General features: G+C 44.1%; 1 protein-coding gene across 2 annotated transcripts; it reads left to right on the top strand.

Annotated features, from left to right (window-relative positions):
* Positions 1-509: 509 nt before the first annotated feature.
* On the top strand, positions 510-16,337 carry LOC135521987 (DNA-directed RNA polymerase III subunit RPC6-like). 2 transcript variants are annotated; one of them, XM_064947853.1, is made up of 9 exons: positions 510-647; positions 6,101-6,218; positions 6,994-7,061; positions 7,177-7,244; positions 7,621-7,733; positions 7,904-8,047; positions 8,418-8,525; positions 10,564-10,755; positions 15,840-16,337. In XM_064947853.1, the coding sequence occupies exons 1-9, from the start codon at positions 589-591 to the stop codon at positions 15,843-15,845; spliced, it is 876 nt and encodes a 291-aa protein (XP_064803925.1). In that variant the 5' UTR covers positions 510-588; the 3' UTR covers positions 15,846-16,337. The 2 variants fall into 2 exon arrangements, with proteins under 2 accessions (XP_064803925.1, XP_064803916.1); XM_064947844.1 differs by lacking the exon at positions 15,840-16,337 and adding an exon at positions 12,020-12,225.
* The last annotated feature ends 238 nt before the right edge of the window (positions 16,338-16,575 follow it).

Here is a 16,575-nt window from a genome sequence, read left to right as displayed (position 1 = left end):
TGGATACACGCATGATTTGATCTCAACAGGAGTTGTGGTGTCTATCTCATGCTTGGCTTTACCAGGAGGGGGATTCGAATCGGTTTCCGCTGATGTTACAAAGCAGATGCGATGCAGCAACGGAGAAACATAACGTTACTCCTTAGCAACCACCACAGCCAATGGCAGGATTCACAACGTTTTCATTGTTTATTCTCAACTTTTATTATATTAGCTATCATCTTGCTATTCCTGAAATACCTGGAAAACGTTGAATGCCCGCGCCATAGAAATGTAATCCACTGCGTTCTATGCATGTTTTTCCTTATTATAAACCATTATCAAAGAATATGTGTTATTGTTACAAAATGTACCAAATCCATCACTAAATACTAAAATACTGATGACAATAAGCTTATGAAGGAAATCAAATTATAAATGAATTGAACTACAACAGTGAAAGGTATTTTCTACGTTTTTAAAAGGCAATTTCCGGGCTTCTATATAGCCACCCAAATGCGATTTGGACTCAGTCACATGTTCAATTGTTGATGAATTGCATTGCTAACTAGCTAACGTTACCTATATAATATTGTACAACTCTCCACGATGGCGGGTGTAAAGAAAGTAAAGAAAGAATCCACAGATCCCGTAGATATTGAAAACAGGTTTGTCGCTGTCAAGAAGTCCCTAGCACAGGCTAGCTCGCAGTCTAGTTAGGTAGCTAACTAGCTGTCTATTTTCACTTGCTCAAATGGGATACATCTGGCCAACTAACGCTAGCTAGCAAGACATAGACCAAGGGACTTAGATACTTTTAAATCTGCCTTATAAAACTAAACAAATCTGCTAAAGAAGGCGTTTCAATTCATTCAGCCAATGTTTTCAACGCTTGACTCATAGTCCCACAAGTTTGACAATGACAGTTCGATGCATGTAGCTATAGTGAGCTAACTAACGTTACTGTACAGTCGTGGCCAAAAGTTTTGAGAATGACACAAATATACATTTTCACAAAGTCTGCTGCCTCAGTGTCTTTAGATATTTTTTGTTTTTTTTGTCAGATGAACACTTAATTACAAGTACAACACTTAATTACAAGTACTTCATAAGTGTTAAAGGCTTTTATTGACAATTACATGAAGTTGATGCAAAGAGTCAATATTTGCAGTGTTGACCCTTCTTTTTCAAGACGTCTGCAATCCATCCTGGCATGCTGTCAATTAACCTCTGGGCCACATCCTGACTGATGGCAGCCCATTCTTGCATAATCAATGTTTGGAGTTTGTGAGAATTTGTGGGGTTTTGTTTGTCCACCCGCCTCTTGAGGATTGACCACAAGTTCTCAATGGGTCTGGGCCATGGACCCAAAATATCGATGTTTTGTTCCCCGAGCCACTTAGTTATATGTTGGAATACTTGCCTTACGGGAAGGTGCTCCATCATACTGGAGAAGGCATTGTTCGTCACATTACATTTACATTTAAGTCATTTAGCAGACGCTCTTATCCAGAGCGACTTACAAATTGGTGAATTCACCTTCTGACATCCAGTGGAACAGCCACTTTACAATAGTGCATCTAAATCATTAAGGGGGGGTGGTGAGAAGGATTACTTATCCTATCCTAGGTATTCCTTGAAGAGGTGGGGTTTCAGGTGTCTCCGGAAGGTGGTGATTGACTCCGCTGTCCTGGCGTCGTGAGGGAGTTTGTTCCACCATTGGGGGGCCAGAGCAGCGAACAGTTTTGACTTGAGCGGGAACTGTACTTCCTCAGTGGTAGGGAGGCGAGCAGGCCAGAGGTGGATGAACGCAGTGCCCTTGCTTGGGTGTAGGGCCTGATCAGAGCCTGGAGGTACTGCGGTTTCCCCTCACAGCTCCGTAGGCAAGCACCATGGTCTTGTAGCGGATGCGAGCTTCAACTGGAAGCCAGTGGAGAGAGCGGAGGAGCGGGGTGACGTGAGAGAACTTGGGAAGGTTGAACACCAGACGGGCTGCGGCGTTCTGGATGAGTTGTAGGGGTTTAATGGCACAGGCAGGAGCCCAGCCAACAGCGAGTTGCAGTAATCCAGACGGGAGATGACAAGTGCCTGGATTAGGACCTGCGCCGCTTCCTGTGTGAGGCAGGGTCGTACTCTGCGGATGTTGGAGCATGAACCTACAGGAACGGGCCACCGCCATGATGTTGGTTGAGAACGACAGGGTGTTGTCCAGGATCACGCCAAGGTTCTTAGCGCTCTGGGAGGAGGACACAATGGAGTTGTCAACCGTGATGGCGAGATCATGGAACGGGCAGTCCTTCCCCGGGAGGAAGAGCAGCTCCGTCTTGCCGAGGTTCAGCTTGAGGTGGTGATCCGTCATCCACACATATGTCTGGACATGCAGAGATGCACCTGGTCAGAAGGGGGAAAGGAGAAGATTAATTGTGTGTCGTCTGCATAGCAATGATAGGAGAGACCATGTGAGGTTATGACAGAGCCAAGTGACTTGGTGTATAGCGAGAATAGGAGAGGGCCTAGAACAGAGCCCTGGGGACACCAGTGGTGAGAGCGCGTGGCGAGGAGACAGATTCTCGCCAGCCACCTGGTAGGAGCGACCTGTCAGGTAGGACGCAATCCAAGCGTGGGCCGCGCCGGAGATGCCCAACTCGGAGAGGGTGGAGAGGAGGATCTGATGGTTCACAGTATCGAAGGCAGCCGATAGGTCTAGAAGGATGAGCAGAGGAGAGAGAGTTAGCCAGTGCGGAGCGCCTCCGTGATGCAGAGAAGAGCAGTCTCAGTTGAATGACTAGTCTTGAAACCTGACTGATTTGGATCAAGAAGGTCATTCTGAGAGAGATAGCGGGAGAGCTGGCCAAGGAAAGAGTTTTGGAGAGAAAAGAAAGAAGGGATACTGGTCTGTAGTTGTTGACATCGGAGGGATCGAGTGTAGGTTTTTTTCAGAAGGGGTGCAACTCTCGCTCTCTTGAAGACGGAAGGGACGTAGCCAGCGGTCAGGGATGAGTTGATGAGCGAGGTGAGGTAAGGGAGAAGGTCCCCGGAAATGGTCTGGAGAAGAGAGGAGGGGATAGGGTCGAGCGGGCAGGTTGTTGGGCGGCCGGCCGTCACAAGGAGATTTCATCTGGAGAGAGGGAGAAAGAGGTCAGAGCACAGGGTAGGGCAGTGTGAGCAGAACCAGCTGTCGTTTGACTTAGCAAACGAGGATCGGATGTCGTGACCTTCTTTTCAAAATGGTTGACGAAGTCATCTGCAGAGAGGGAGGAGGGGGGAGGGGAGGAGGATTCAGGAGGGAGGAGAAGGTGGCAAAGAGCTTCCTAGGGTTAGAGGCAGATGCTTGGAATTTAGAGTGGTAGAAAGTGGCTTTAGCAGCAGAGACAGAGGAGGAAAATGTAGAGAGGAGGGAGTGAAAGGATGCCAGGTCCGCAGGGAGGCGAGTTTTCCTCCATTTCCGCTCGGCTGCCCGGAGCTCTGTTCTGTGAGCTCGCAATGAGTCATCGAGCCACGGAGCCCGAGCCGGCCTGGAGGATAGGGGACATAGAGAGTCAAAGGATGCAGAAAGGGAAGTGAGGAGGGTTGAGGAGGCAGAATCAGGAGAAAGGTTGGAGAAGGTATGAGCAGAGGGAAGAGATGATAGGATGGAAGAGGAAAGAGTAGCGGGGGAGAGAGAGCGAAGGTTGGGACGGCGCGATACCATCCGAGTAGGGGCAGTGTGGGAAGTGTTGGATGAGAGCGAGAGGGAAAAGGATACAAGGTAGTGGTCGGAGACTTGGAGGGGAGTTGCAGTGAGGTTAGTGGAAGAACAGCATCTAGTAAAGATGAGGTCGGCGTATTGCCTGCCTTGTGAGTAGGGGGAAGGTGAGAGGGTGAGGTCAAAAGAGGAGAGGAGTGGAAAGAAGGAGGCAGAGAGGAATGAGTCAAAGGTAGACGTGGGGAGGTTAAAGTCGCCCAGGACTGTGAGAGGTGAGCCGTCCTCAGGAAAGGAGCTTATCAAGGCATCAAGCTCATTGATGAACTCTCCGAGGGAACCTGGAGGGCGATAAATGATAAGGATGTTAAGCTTGAAAGGGCTGGTAACTGTGACAGCATGGAATTCAAAGGAGGCGATAGATAGATGGGTAAGGGGAGAGAGAGAGAATGACCACTTGCGAGAGATGAGGATCCCGGTGCCACCACCCCGCTGACCAGAAGCTCTCGGGGTGTGCGAGAACACGTGGGCGGACGAAGAGAGAGCAGTAGGAGTAGCAGTGTTATCTGTGGTGATCCATGTTTCCGTCAGTGCCAGGAAGTCGAGGGACTGGAGGGAGGCATAGGCTGAGATGAACTCTGCCTTGTTGGCCGCAGATCGGCAGTTCCAGAGGCTACCGGAGACCAGGAACTCCACGTGGGTCGTGCGCGCTGGGACCACCAGATTAGGGTGAAGAGGCCGCGCAAAGGAGATTGGAATGACCTACACGTCTCGAATGTGGAGCGTTTGTATGGTCTGTACTGCTGGAGCAGAGAGGAGAGAACAGGGATAGATAGACACATAGTTAACAGGGTACAGAAGAGGCTACGCTAATGCAAAAATTGGAGATTGGAATGACAGTGGACTACACAATGTTCAGAAAGTTCAGAGAAAATTACTTAAGCTTCATTGACTAAAATGACTGCCTCCTTTTGAAGCTTATTATTGAAATGATACAGTACTGCTGGAGTAGGCTAGCTGGTAGTGGCTGATGTTGACACTGTCGTTCCAATCGAGTGTAAAACATAGTTTCTACAGTGCTGTCTGTTATTCATGGGAGTGATCCCTAGCTTGTCCTCATCAACACTCACACCTGTGTTATCGAGCTAGACAGGTTAATGGCAGGGCTGAAATGCAGTGGAAATGTTTTTGGTTACTTTAAAAGAACAACAGATGGCTGGGAGAAGTTACTCTTGGAGGCTGTGTTGGTGCCATTCTTTATTCATGGCTGTGTTCTTAGGCAAAATTGTGAGTGAGCCCACTCCCTTGGCCGAGAAGCAACCTCACACATGAATGGTCTCAGGATGCTTTACTGTTGGTATGACACAGGACTGATGGTAGCGCTCAGCTTGTCTTCTCCGGACAAGCTTTTTTTACGGATTCCCCAAACAATCGGAAAGGGCATCAGAGAAAATTACTTTACCCCAGTCCTCAGCAGTTCAATCCCTGTACCTTTTGCAGAATATCAGTTTGTTCCTGGAGTGAAGACGCTTCTTTGCTGCCCTTCTTGACACCAGGCCATCCTCCAAAAGTCTTCGCCTCACTGCGCGTGCAGATGCACTCACACCTTCTGGTTGCCATTCCTGAGCAAGCTCTGTACTGGTGGTGCCCCGATCCCGCAGCTGAATCGACTTTAGGAGACGGTTCTGGCGCTTGGACTTTCTTGGGCGCCCTGAAGCCTTCTTCACAACAATTGAACTGCTCTCCTTGAAGTTCTTGATGATCCGATAAATGGTTGATTTAGGTGCAATCTTACTGGTAGCAATATCCTTGCCTGTGAAGCCCTTTTTGTGCAAAGCAATGATGACGGCACGTGTTTCCTTGAAGGTAAACATGGTTAACAGAGGAAGAACAATGATTCCAAGCACCACCCTCCTTTTGAAGCTTCCAGTCTGTTATTCGAACTCAATCAGCATGACAGAGTGATCCCCAGCCTTGTCCTCATCAACACTCACACCTGTGTTATCGAGAGAATTGCTGACATGATGTCAGCTGGTCCTTTTGTGGCAGGGCTGAAATGCAGTGGAAATGTTTTTTGGGGGATTCAGTTCATTTGCATGGAAAAGAGGGACTTTGCAATTAATTGCAATTCATCTGATCACTCTTCATAACATTCTGGAGTATATGCAAATTGCCATCATACAAACTGAGGCAGCAGACTTTGGAAATGTATATTTGTGTCATTCTCAAACCTTTTGGCCACGACTGTGTAATACATGAACTAGCTACTGTAACGAGCTTCATCTACTAGTTAGACAAGCTACCTAGCTACATCAATCATAATTTATGAGTAAGCAGTAAGACATTTATAGATTAATTTATCGTAAATCTGATGTCCTGACTAGCTAGGTTGCTAACTAACGTTAATGTAATGTTATATTATACTCTGATATTTTAAAGGATAAAGGCGCTCTGTCAACAGTTCCCTCATGGAATAACAGACCAGGTGATCCAGAATGACATGCCTAATTTGGAGGCTCAACAGAGAGCCATGGCCATCAACAGACTACTGTCATTGGTAAGTGGCACAGGTGGAGCCTGGGTGCCAGTCCGTTTCTGCTCTCTTAACGACTCTTTATGTAATTGTCATGCCAAACATGTTTGGCTTGAAAATGAGAAAGGCGTTGACAAGGTCACAAACAGAGGAGTTTGTGTTCTCACTGTCATGGGTACGTTGAGTAGATTTGTACATTAGGGTTGGGCAATATCAGCCTTTGTTCCATCGTGATTATGTACTTAGAACATGCCTACAACTTAAATTTGTGTATTTTTGAAAGTGGCAACTTTTTAGGACAATTTTTTAGGCTATACACCGTTTAAAACTAACTTGTCTTAAAGCTTTTGTGTAAATCGGCCTGGTAGGAGGATATACTGTTGGGCCAATTCGCATGGAGCGATTAAGCTGGCCTGGCATGGTTAACTTATTTCTTAGTAAGCGTTGCTCAACTGTAGGCACAAACAACAGTGGTCTATAGAAAAACTGTTTTTCTATAGACCACTGTTGTTTGTCTTTCAAATTATGAATCCCCTACATTATGTTTTGAAGCAATTCAAACAACTTTCTGGAAGGGAACTCCGTTAGATTAATTCACTGTTCCATTGCATGAAAGCCAGAATGCATAAAACTGAAAGTGTATGTATGCCTATAGCCTAAAGTTGTATTCCTATTGATGGGGAAAAAAAGAAAAAAAATGGGTTGATCAAATTTTCCAAACATTGGCTCAATAGTTCTGGTTGACAGCGCAATGCTGAGGATGGGAATGTTGTAACCAAGTTGAATTTTGTGCACACAGGGTCAGTTGGACCTTCTACGAAACAGCTCAGGACTTCTATACCGCATGAAGGATGCTCAGACAGCAAGGTAAATGTCAGCATGATCGTTAAACATTTAACAATGTTTTTTTAAGGAAGCCTTTCGGAATGACTTTTATTTCTGGATGATTGGGAACTTTAACTGTGTTGATTATGTCCCAAAGCAAAATGAAAGGCTCCGACAATCAAGAGAAGCTGGTCTATCAGGTCATTGAGGATGCAGGAAACAAAGGTAGGAATTTCAGAGGCGTCCTGTCCAGACAACCCCTAGCCCCTACACCCTTAGGTAGCTTACATGGGTAGAGCAGACGGAATTGGATAGGTATAAGCAAATGCTTCACCTTTCCCTCTGATAGGCTAGGTGACATTTTCCGCATATTGTTTACATCTATCCAATCCTCTCAGATCTACTCAAGTGATAGTGGTAAAAGATGGGTGTTGTCTTTGGATGGGGCCATCAAGTCCATTCAAACCTGGCCAGCTCACCCAGTTCACACTTGACACTTCACAGTGTCACCACCACAACATTATTTTCCGTTATTGTATTTCTTTGTGGAAATGTTCTTTCCATTTGTATATTCATGAACTGTCCTCTTGCTTTCACACAGGGATCTGGAGTAGGGACATTAGATATAAGAGCAACCTTCCTCTGACAGAGATCAACAAGATCCTCAAGAACCTAGAGAGCAAGAAGCTGATCAAGGCTGTGAAATCAGTGGCTGTGAGTCAAGCTCCAAACACTAAAATATTCTAAAATACATGTTTTAAAAACCACAGATATAGTTAAATCAAGAAAAGTACCACTTAATAATATGAATGCATCAGCAGTCATGCTATACAAACTCGTAAGTGTTTAGTCTCACCTATAATGAGTTATTGTTGTTTGTCCAGGCGTCAAAGAAGAAGGTTTACATGCTATACAACCTGCAGCCAGACCGCTCGGTGACTGGGGGAGCCTGGTACAGTGACCAGGACTTTGAGTCTGAGTTTGTGGAGGTTCTCAATCAGCAGTGTTTCAAATTCCTTCAGAGTAAGGTGAAGGATCCACTGAATGGGAGTGGGACAAATGTCTTACAATGGACAAGTCACAGAAATTAAAAGGGTGTGCTCTGTAGTGTAATTGTTTGGAAATAAGTTACTAATTAACTGATATGAGTACGTCAATGTTGGGAACAGTGTGAAGCATGCTTCAATCTAATAGTTTACGCCATAAAGAACATCTATACGGCTTCTGGGGCACGAGCATTTGTTTTGGAATGCACCCTAAAATTCTTCCAATTCTAAATGCAGGGCTGGTTGACATAGCCTATAACTAAGAGCCAGAGTTGTTTCTGGCTATCTGGTAACCAAGACTTTATTAGGACATCATTTCTTCGGTCATGTTGGTTTGTTTGTCATCCTCTAGGCCGAGGTGGCGAGGGACAGCAAGCAGAACCCCATGGTGCAAAGAAACAGCTCCTTCGCCACCTCTCACGAAGTGTGGAAGTATATTTGTGAACTCGGCATCAGCAAGGTGAGATTGCTGCTGCCAACATTTTGTTCGGTTTTGACCACAATTTTGTCACAGTTTTTGCCGATAACGGCCAAAGTTGTCAAGACCAGGGTGGAATCCTCCACTGGTTGGTGAGGACTGGGGCATAATTGTCCACATGACTATTTTCACACTATTGACCAAACATAGCTGTACTGTCTGCACTGGCCTGGTTATGAATCTGCCATAGTTGCAGGTAATGGGCTGGAAAGGTCCATGCGAAAAGAAAATATCAGAGCAAACAAAGTATTGTAACGACCCTGGGTTTATAAGCGTGGATATCGACTCTGCCGCTCGAGCATGCTTTTGCGGCGCTGGACTTTGGACTAGAAGGTTGAGGTTTCGAGACCTGCTCCCTGCTGTTTCATTACAGTATGGTTGGTACTCTGTACAAATAAGGTGAAAAGGGTACAATGTGAGGGGTCAAATGTAACACCTGCCAGCATACAGTTGCTATGTACAGTTGAAGTCGGAGGTTTACATACACCTTAGCCAAATACATTTAAACTCAGTTTTTCACAATTCCTGACATTTAATTCTCGTAAAAATTCCTTGTCTTAGGTCAGTTAGGATCACCACTTAATTTTAAGAATGTGAAATGTCAGAGTAATAGTAGAGTGATTTATTTCAGCTTTTATTTCTTTCATCACATTCCCAGTTGGTCAGAAGTTTACATACACTCAATTAGTATTTGGTAGCATGGCCTTTCAATTGTTTAACTTGGGTCAAACATTTTGGGTAGCCTTCCTCAAGCTTCCCACAACAAGTTGGGTGAATTTTAGCCCATTCCTCCTGACAGAGCTGGTCAGGTTTGTAGGCCTCATTGCTCGCACACACTTTTTCAGTTCTGCCCACAACTTTTCTGTAGGATTTTGCCACAACTTTGGATGTATGCTTGGGGTCATTGTCCATTTGGAAGACCCATTTGCGACCACATAATTTTCCTGACTCGTGATGCCATCTATTTTGTGAAGTGCACCAGTCCCTCCTGCAGTAAAGCACCCCCACAACATGATGCTGCCACCCCCGTGCTTCACGGTTGGGTTGGTGTTCTCCAGCTTGCAAGCCTCCCCTTTTTTCCTCCAAACATAAGGGTGACCATTATGGCCAAACAGTTCCATTTTTGTTTCATCAGACCAGACGACATTTCTCCAAAAAGTACCATCTTTGTCCCTATGTGCAGTTGCAAACTGTAGTCTGGCTTTTTTAAGGCGGTTTTGGAGCAGTGGCTTCTTTCTTGCTGAGCGGCCTTTCAGGTTATGCCGATATAGCTCTCGTTGTACTGTGGATATAGATACTTTTGTACCTGTTTCCTCCAGCATCTTCATAAGGTCCTTTGCTGTTGTTCTGGGAATGATTTGCACGTTTCACACCAAAGCACTTTCATCTCTAGGAGACAGAACGCGTCTCCTTCCTGAGCGGTATGACGGCTGTGTGGTCCCATGGTGTTTATACTTCCGTACTATTGTTTGTACAGATGAATGTGGTACCTTCATGCATTTGTAAATTGCTCCCAAGGATGAACCAGACTTGTGGAGGTCTACAAAAAAAAAATTCTAAGGTCTTGGCTGATTTTTTGAAATTTTCCCATGATGTCAATCAAAGAGGCATTGAGTTTGAAGGTAGGCCTTGAAATACATACACAGGTACACCTCCAATTGACTCAAATTATGTCAGTTAGCCTATCAGAAGCTTCTAAAGCCATGACATCATTTTCTGGAATTTTCCAAGCTGTTTAAAGGCACAGTCAACTTAGTGTATGTACACTTCTGACCCACTGAAATTGTGATACAGTGAATTATAAGTGAAATAATCTGTCTGTAAACAATTGTTGGAAAAATTACTTGTCATGCACAAAGTAGATGTTCTAACCGACTTGCCAAAACTATAGTTTGTTAACAAGAAATTTGTGGTGGTTGAAAAATGAGTTTTAATGACTCCAACCTAAGTGTATGTAAACTTCCGAGTTCAACTGTATTTCCTATGGAGGTTGTAAGTCTGAATATTGCACTTTGTGCAGGTGGACCTGTCTATGGAGGACATTGAGACTATTCTGAACACGCTCATCTACGACGGCAAGGTGGAGATGACCATCATCGCGGCCAAGGAGGGCACTGTGGGCAGTGTGGACGGCCAGATGAAGCTGTACAGAGGGGTCAACCCTATCATCCAGCCCACAGGCCTGGTCAAGGCGCCCTGTGGCCTCTGTCCGGTGAGCCCCCCTTCACAGGCAATAGCAGCCAGGTGGCTCCGTTTCAATATCCATACCAGCGTATGACTTGGTATTAAACATTGCAATCAGGATATACACAGAGGGTACAAAACATTAGGAACACCGTTTTCCATGACCGACTGACCAGGTAAAAGCTATGTTCCCTTATTGATGTGACTTGTTAAATTCACTTCAATCAGTGTCAATGAAAGGGAGGAGACAGGTAAAAGAATGATTTCCAAGCCTTGAGACAATTGAGACATGGATTGTGTATGTGTGCCATTCAGAGGGTAAATGGCCAAGACAAAATATTAAGAGCCTTTGAACGGGTTATAGGTGCACTTTGGGGCGGCAGGGTAGCCTAGTGGTTAGAGCGTTGGACTAGTAACCGAAAGGTTGCAAGTTTGAATCCCCAAGCTGACATGGTACAAATCTGTCGTTCTGCCCCTGAACAGGCAGTTAACCCACTGTTCCTAGGCCGTCATTGAAAATAAGAATTGGTTCTTAACTGACTTGCCTAGTAAAATAAAGGTAAAATAAATAGGTGCCAGGCGCACTGGTTTGTGTCAAGAACTGCAACACTGCTAGGTTTTTCATGCTCAACAGTTTCCTGTGTGTATCAAGAATGGTCCACCACCCAAAGGACATCTTGACAACTGGGAAAGCATTGGAATCAACATGGCTCTCTGTGGAATGGCTCTCTGTGGAATGGCTCTCTGTGGAATGCTTTTGACACCTTGTAGAGTCAATGACCAGATTAATTGAGGCTGTTCTGAGGGCAAAAGGGGGGTGCAACAATATTAGGAAGGTCTACCTAATATTTTGTACACTGTGTATAACACCCAAAACTACATCACTAGTGTTGCGGTTTCCTTCATTAGCGTTGTTTATAGTTTGCAGCAAACGGAGGCACAAATTAAAAGCATCAGCCACTTTATCAGTTGAGAAAGCTTCAGAGACACGTGTAGAAAACACATAAACACACATGCCCTGTATAGTGTGGCCGTAAGTGGTATGCTAGTGTGGACATTGGAGAGCCCAGTCACTCGTCGAATACTAGAAAGGCATGTTTTGACCTAGGGCTGGGCAGAATGAAAGAAAGAAAGGAGACCTGCAGATGTTTTTACCAATTCTATTCAAAGTACTTCACCTGTAGCCAGATAGCCAGCAGGAAGTGCTAGAAAAAGGGAAAGTAAGTATTATGTAGCTTTGATAGTGCAGGATTCTTCCAGGAGTGTACATTTATTTTTGTGTCTTCTCTTAGGTGTTTGATGACTGTCACGAAGGAGGTGAGATATCCCCCTCTAACTGTGTGTATATGGCAGAGTGGCTGAACTTTTGACCAGTGACTTGGCTTGTATAGTTTCTCTGTGGAGAAAATTTCATGTATAGTTTTTTTTCTAGCAACCTTTGATGCATCTGAATATATTTTTTTATTTATACAGGGCTTAATAAATATTTTAAGACTGATTGAGAATGTCTACTCTCAATTGTATCCGGCCGCTCCATTTTCATCTAGCACATATGGAAGTGTTGAAGATGGACAAGTTTTGCAAAAGCATTCCTTTTGTGCTGGAAATAAACAGATTGTTTTACTTCTTCTGCACACATGAAAGGTCACAGCATTGCAATAGCCTAAATATTTTTGTCAGACAGCGTTTCAAAATGAACCTTCTTAGCTTCAAAGGTCAAGTCAGTCATTTAGTAGACACCGTTATCTATAGCAACTATAGGGCATTTAAGTACAACTAAATCACAAATTCAAGGTTTAACCTGCAATATCTGCAAAATATAGCCCAGAACTAAAATCGTGCATAATTTTGTCAGATGCTCAATTAGGTTCTGGGGAGTGATGTAAGAGAAAAGACACTAGCAAAGTCTCACCAAAAACACTGAAGAAGGTAACATATCTCAAACTAAAGCTGTTAGTGTAACGTGTTTGCAATCAAAATGTGTGTCTGTAAGAACAGATCACTCGAGGCAACTCTTATAGACTGAGCATTATGACGATGCTACAAAACCCTTGTTTACAGATTGAAGGGTAGTGCTTCAGACAACCCCATGCTTGTCATCTTGGAAGATTGTTGGAAATATGAAGTATCTCAGAGGGCTTTTTGCTCAGATCCACGGGGATCTGGTAAGGCTGACTGTGGTATGTTCCTTCATGACTCTGAAGGCCTTATGTGGATCTCAATCTGATTGAAGAAAAGGAGTGGTATGATGTAGATAATTTGGGTACACTAGATCACTGTAATCAGTTTTATTCCTGTTTGGCAGTGTTGGATTGAAGGGTCCCAATAGCATGTGTTTTTATACATGAGTTTGACGTTAGCATATTCTGTTAGAGCCCAAGCGCCAAGGCCAAAGTGGTGTATACATGCTGTTTGTCGCAGACTTTTTGTGCTAAAACCATCAACATAGTTAAGGGATGGAAATACATAGAACTTCTGTTTATTAGTTCTAAAAACATCATTATACAGCATTTTATTCGCAAGAAGCCAGTTTGATGGAAACTCACGGCTGCCCGTAAAATGTGCATATGGGTGAATCTTAGAATATTTGCTTGAAACTCTTTCAAACGGATGAAAACACAGGTGAATCAAAACTGGCGAATCTTCCATAGAGCCCTCAAAGTAATGGAGCAAAAGATAAGCACGTTGATGACACTTGATAAATTGGAATATCCATACCGTAATCATAAGGGTCCACGTGAGGATTCCCCAGAGGGACACAGAGGGAAGGGAGCAACTGAACAGAGAATTGTAATTGGGCTATTGTCCTCATTGTGTGTCATACTCCAATGGCGGACAACTCTGCTGCTTTTTAAACAGCTGCCCTCAGCTTTCTCTCTGTGTCAGTGAGCTCAGGGAATTGTGTTCTGGAAGTGTCCTTGTTCTATGTACTTGTGCAGCTCCGCGCCCAGGCCCTCGGCCACAACTTTCTGCTCCTCTCAAGGCAGGAAGGGGTCATCCTTGGAGCCAAACTGAACAATGTGCCCAACGTTTCTTCTCATTTGCTCCCACTCTCCAATGGCCGGCTAAAATATCCCGAGTGAAGAGATACACAGGGAGACCTAACGGATGTGTTCCAAACTGCTTACTTTGCAGTCGCAGATCACGAGATCATTCAATTCTACTTCCACATTTGCAGGGATCAGATACAGATCTGATTGGTCTCAGATCTCTACAAATGAGGAAATGGAGTTGTACATTAAACCAATTACTTCAATATGATTTACGATATGATAATCTGCATAACCTGACTGCAATATAGGCAACCTGGGATGCGTCCACCATTTCAGTGACTCGAGGTGGGGGATGGATAAACGACCGGTGAGTGGTGATTTACATTAAACTGGATTTAGGAACACTATTGACTGCAGCTTTTCTGTGGCGCTCTTGTATCCCAATTCAGAAATTAACACTGGGCTAGTCTAAACACCTGGGTCCAGTTTTTCATAATGATCTGGATTCTGTAACCCCCTATTTTGAAATCCAGGATCAGATCAACCTGGGTAATTTTGAGCAAGAAAATGGTTGGATAAGGGTAATTCGGACCCAGACATTAAAACCTCAACATCACAAAATCTGTATTTTCAAGTGCTTTGAAAGGCCTACACCTTGCCATGTACTGGACGGGTAATGTTACTACAGATTACTAAACTAGATGTATAAAGATATTAATATAAATGGAGCTTGCTTCTCTCATCACTTGTAAGTACATGCTTTTATTTGACACTTCTCAATACAACAACTGACCACATACCTGTACTGCAGTTAATTTAACATAATGGAAATACTTAACCCTAACCTTTTTTTAATTTCTCTGAAATGTCTCTCTTATAATACCTTTATAAATCCACCCTTCCAGTGGGATCAAGATTATCCAGATTTTCCATCACTACACACCAAATGATCAGAATTGCATTTTTCAGTTTTGAAATACCCAATTCTAAGGTTTAATCCAATCTCAATGCCGGAATCCAATTAGAAAAGTGGCTGTTGCAGTTAATTGGAAGTGACATTGGTAAGAAATCTGTAAACTCACCACTCTCTCTCTCATCTCCCAGGTCGGAAGTATAGGCACCCACCAGAATGAGGCCAAACACTTTGCGCGTTTCTGCATACCTGCATGGTACCTCAAAGTTAGGTATAGTCACTTCAAACAAAAAGGAAGAGTATTTTGCATGAGAAATATACTCAGTCTTTGTAATCTCTATCCTACCTCATTGCTGCAGCTGCCCCAGAGCTGCGGCCAATGATGACAGTCTCCTCGTCACATTCGAGCTCCTCCTGCATGAATGGCAGCCATATGCTCTCTCTGGCTGTCACTAGAAAAATAGAGAATACAGTACTAGCACCTGACAGTAATGAAATTGGAGGCCCAAAATGAATGGATTTAAATCCTGAACTTCATTCTACAAACCTGGGTCAGGCATGTTTCTCAACAGGCAGGTCATATACAGAATATACAGGACAGCAAGTTAACTATTAATACCTAATGAAGTATAAGTAAGTAAAGGTTGAAAATGGGCGATTCCACGCCAGGATAGCCCCCCCCAAAAAATAAATTGGTATTTCAGATTGTTATGGCAATTCTCATAATAGAAACTTCTTTGGGAGGAGGGATGTTTGATAGGATTTTTACATTTGTATCACAAACCATTTCTGAGAAGAGCATGATGAAAGTGGCATTTTTAGGCCCTTTTTTTAGACCTATACCTCTTGTAAGACCCTATGATCTGTGATCCGCACATGATACAGCCATTATACTCCTCAGTGTGCTCTCAAACATGGAGTATGTCAACATTTTGAAATTACATTTTTCACATACATTTATTCAAAATTGAAAATATGAATATCTCAAAAGTACCCTTTTTGATATAGCTTATTGTTAGACATTGTTTGGAACAATATATTCTTCAAACCAGTCACATTTCCAGAGTGGGTGCTTTGCTACTTTTGAAGATATGACCCATAGAAATTGACATATGTCATATTTCAGCAAATCACCAGCAGAGGAATTTCCCTTTGAATCCATTTTCCCCATTCAATTCATGTGAAATTATTTATTTCCAAATCTAGACATAGGAGGTGAGGGCCCTCGGAGTGTGGTGTCAGGAAAATAACCTCACACTCAACGTCAACAAAACTGAGGAGATGATTGTGGACTTCAGGAAACAGCAGAGGGAACACCCCCCTATCCACATCGATGGAACAGTAGTGGAGAGAGTAGCAAGTTTTAAGTTCCTCGGCATATACATCACAGACAAACTGAATTGGTCCACTCACACAGACAGCATCGTGAAGAAGGCGAGGCAGCGCCTCTTCAACCTCAGGAGGCTGAAGAAATTCGGCTTGTCACCAAAAGCACTCACAAACTTCTATAGCACAATCTAGAGCATCCTGGCGGGCTGTATCACCGCCTGGTACGGCAACTGCTCCGCCCTCAACCGTAAGGCTCTCCAGAGGGTAGTGAGGTCTGCACAACGCATCACCGGGGGCAAACTACCTGCCCTCCAGGACACCTACACCACCCGATGTTACAGGAAGGCCATAAAGATCATCAAGGACATCAACCACCCGAACCACTGCCTGTTCATCCCGCTATCGTCCAGAAGGCGAGGTCAGTACAGGTGAATCAAAGCTGGGACCGAGAGACTGAAAAACAGCTTCTATCTCAAGGCCATCAGACTGTTAAACAGCCACCACTAACATTGAGTGGCTGCTGCCAACACACTGACACTGACTCAACTCCAGCCACTTTAATAATGGGAATTGATGGGAAATGATGTAAATATATCACTAGACACTTTAAACA

The sequence above is a fragment of the Oncorhynchus masou genome, chromosome 4 (genome assembly GCF_036934945.1).
Source record: "Oncorhynchus masou masou isolate Uvic2021 chromosome 4, UVic_Omas_1.1, whole genome shotgun sequence".
Classification (NCBI taxonomy): Eukaryota; Metazoa; Chordata; class Actinopteri; order Salmoniformes; family Salmonidae; genus Oncorhynchus; species Oncorhynchus masou.
The sequence above is the reverse complement of the archived record's forward strand: the minus strand, read 5'-3'. Positions and strand labels throughout refer to the sequence as shown.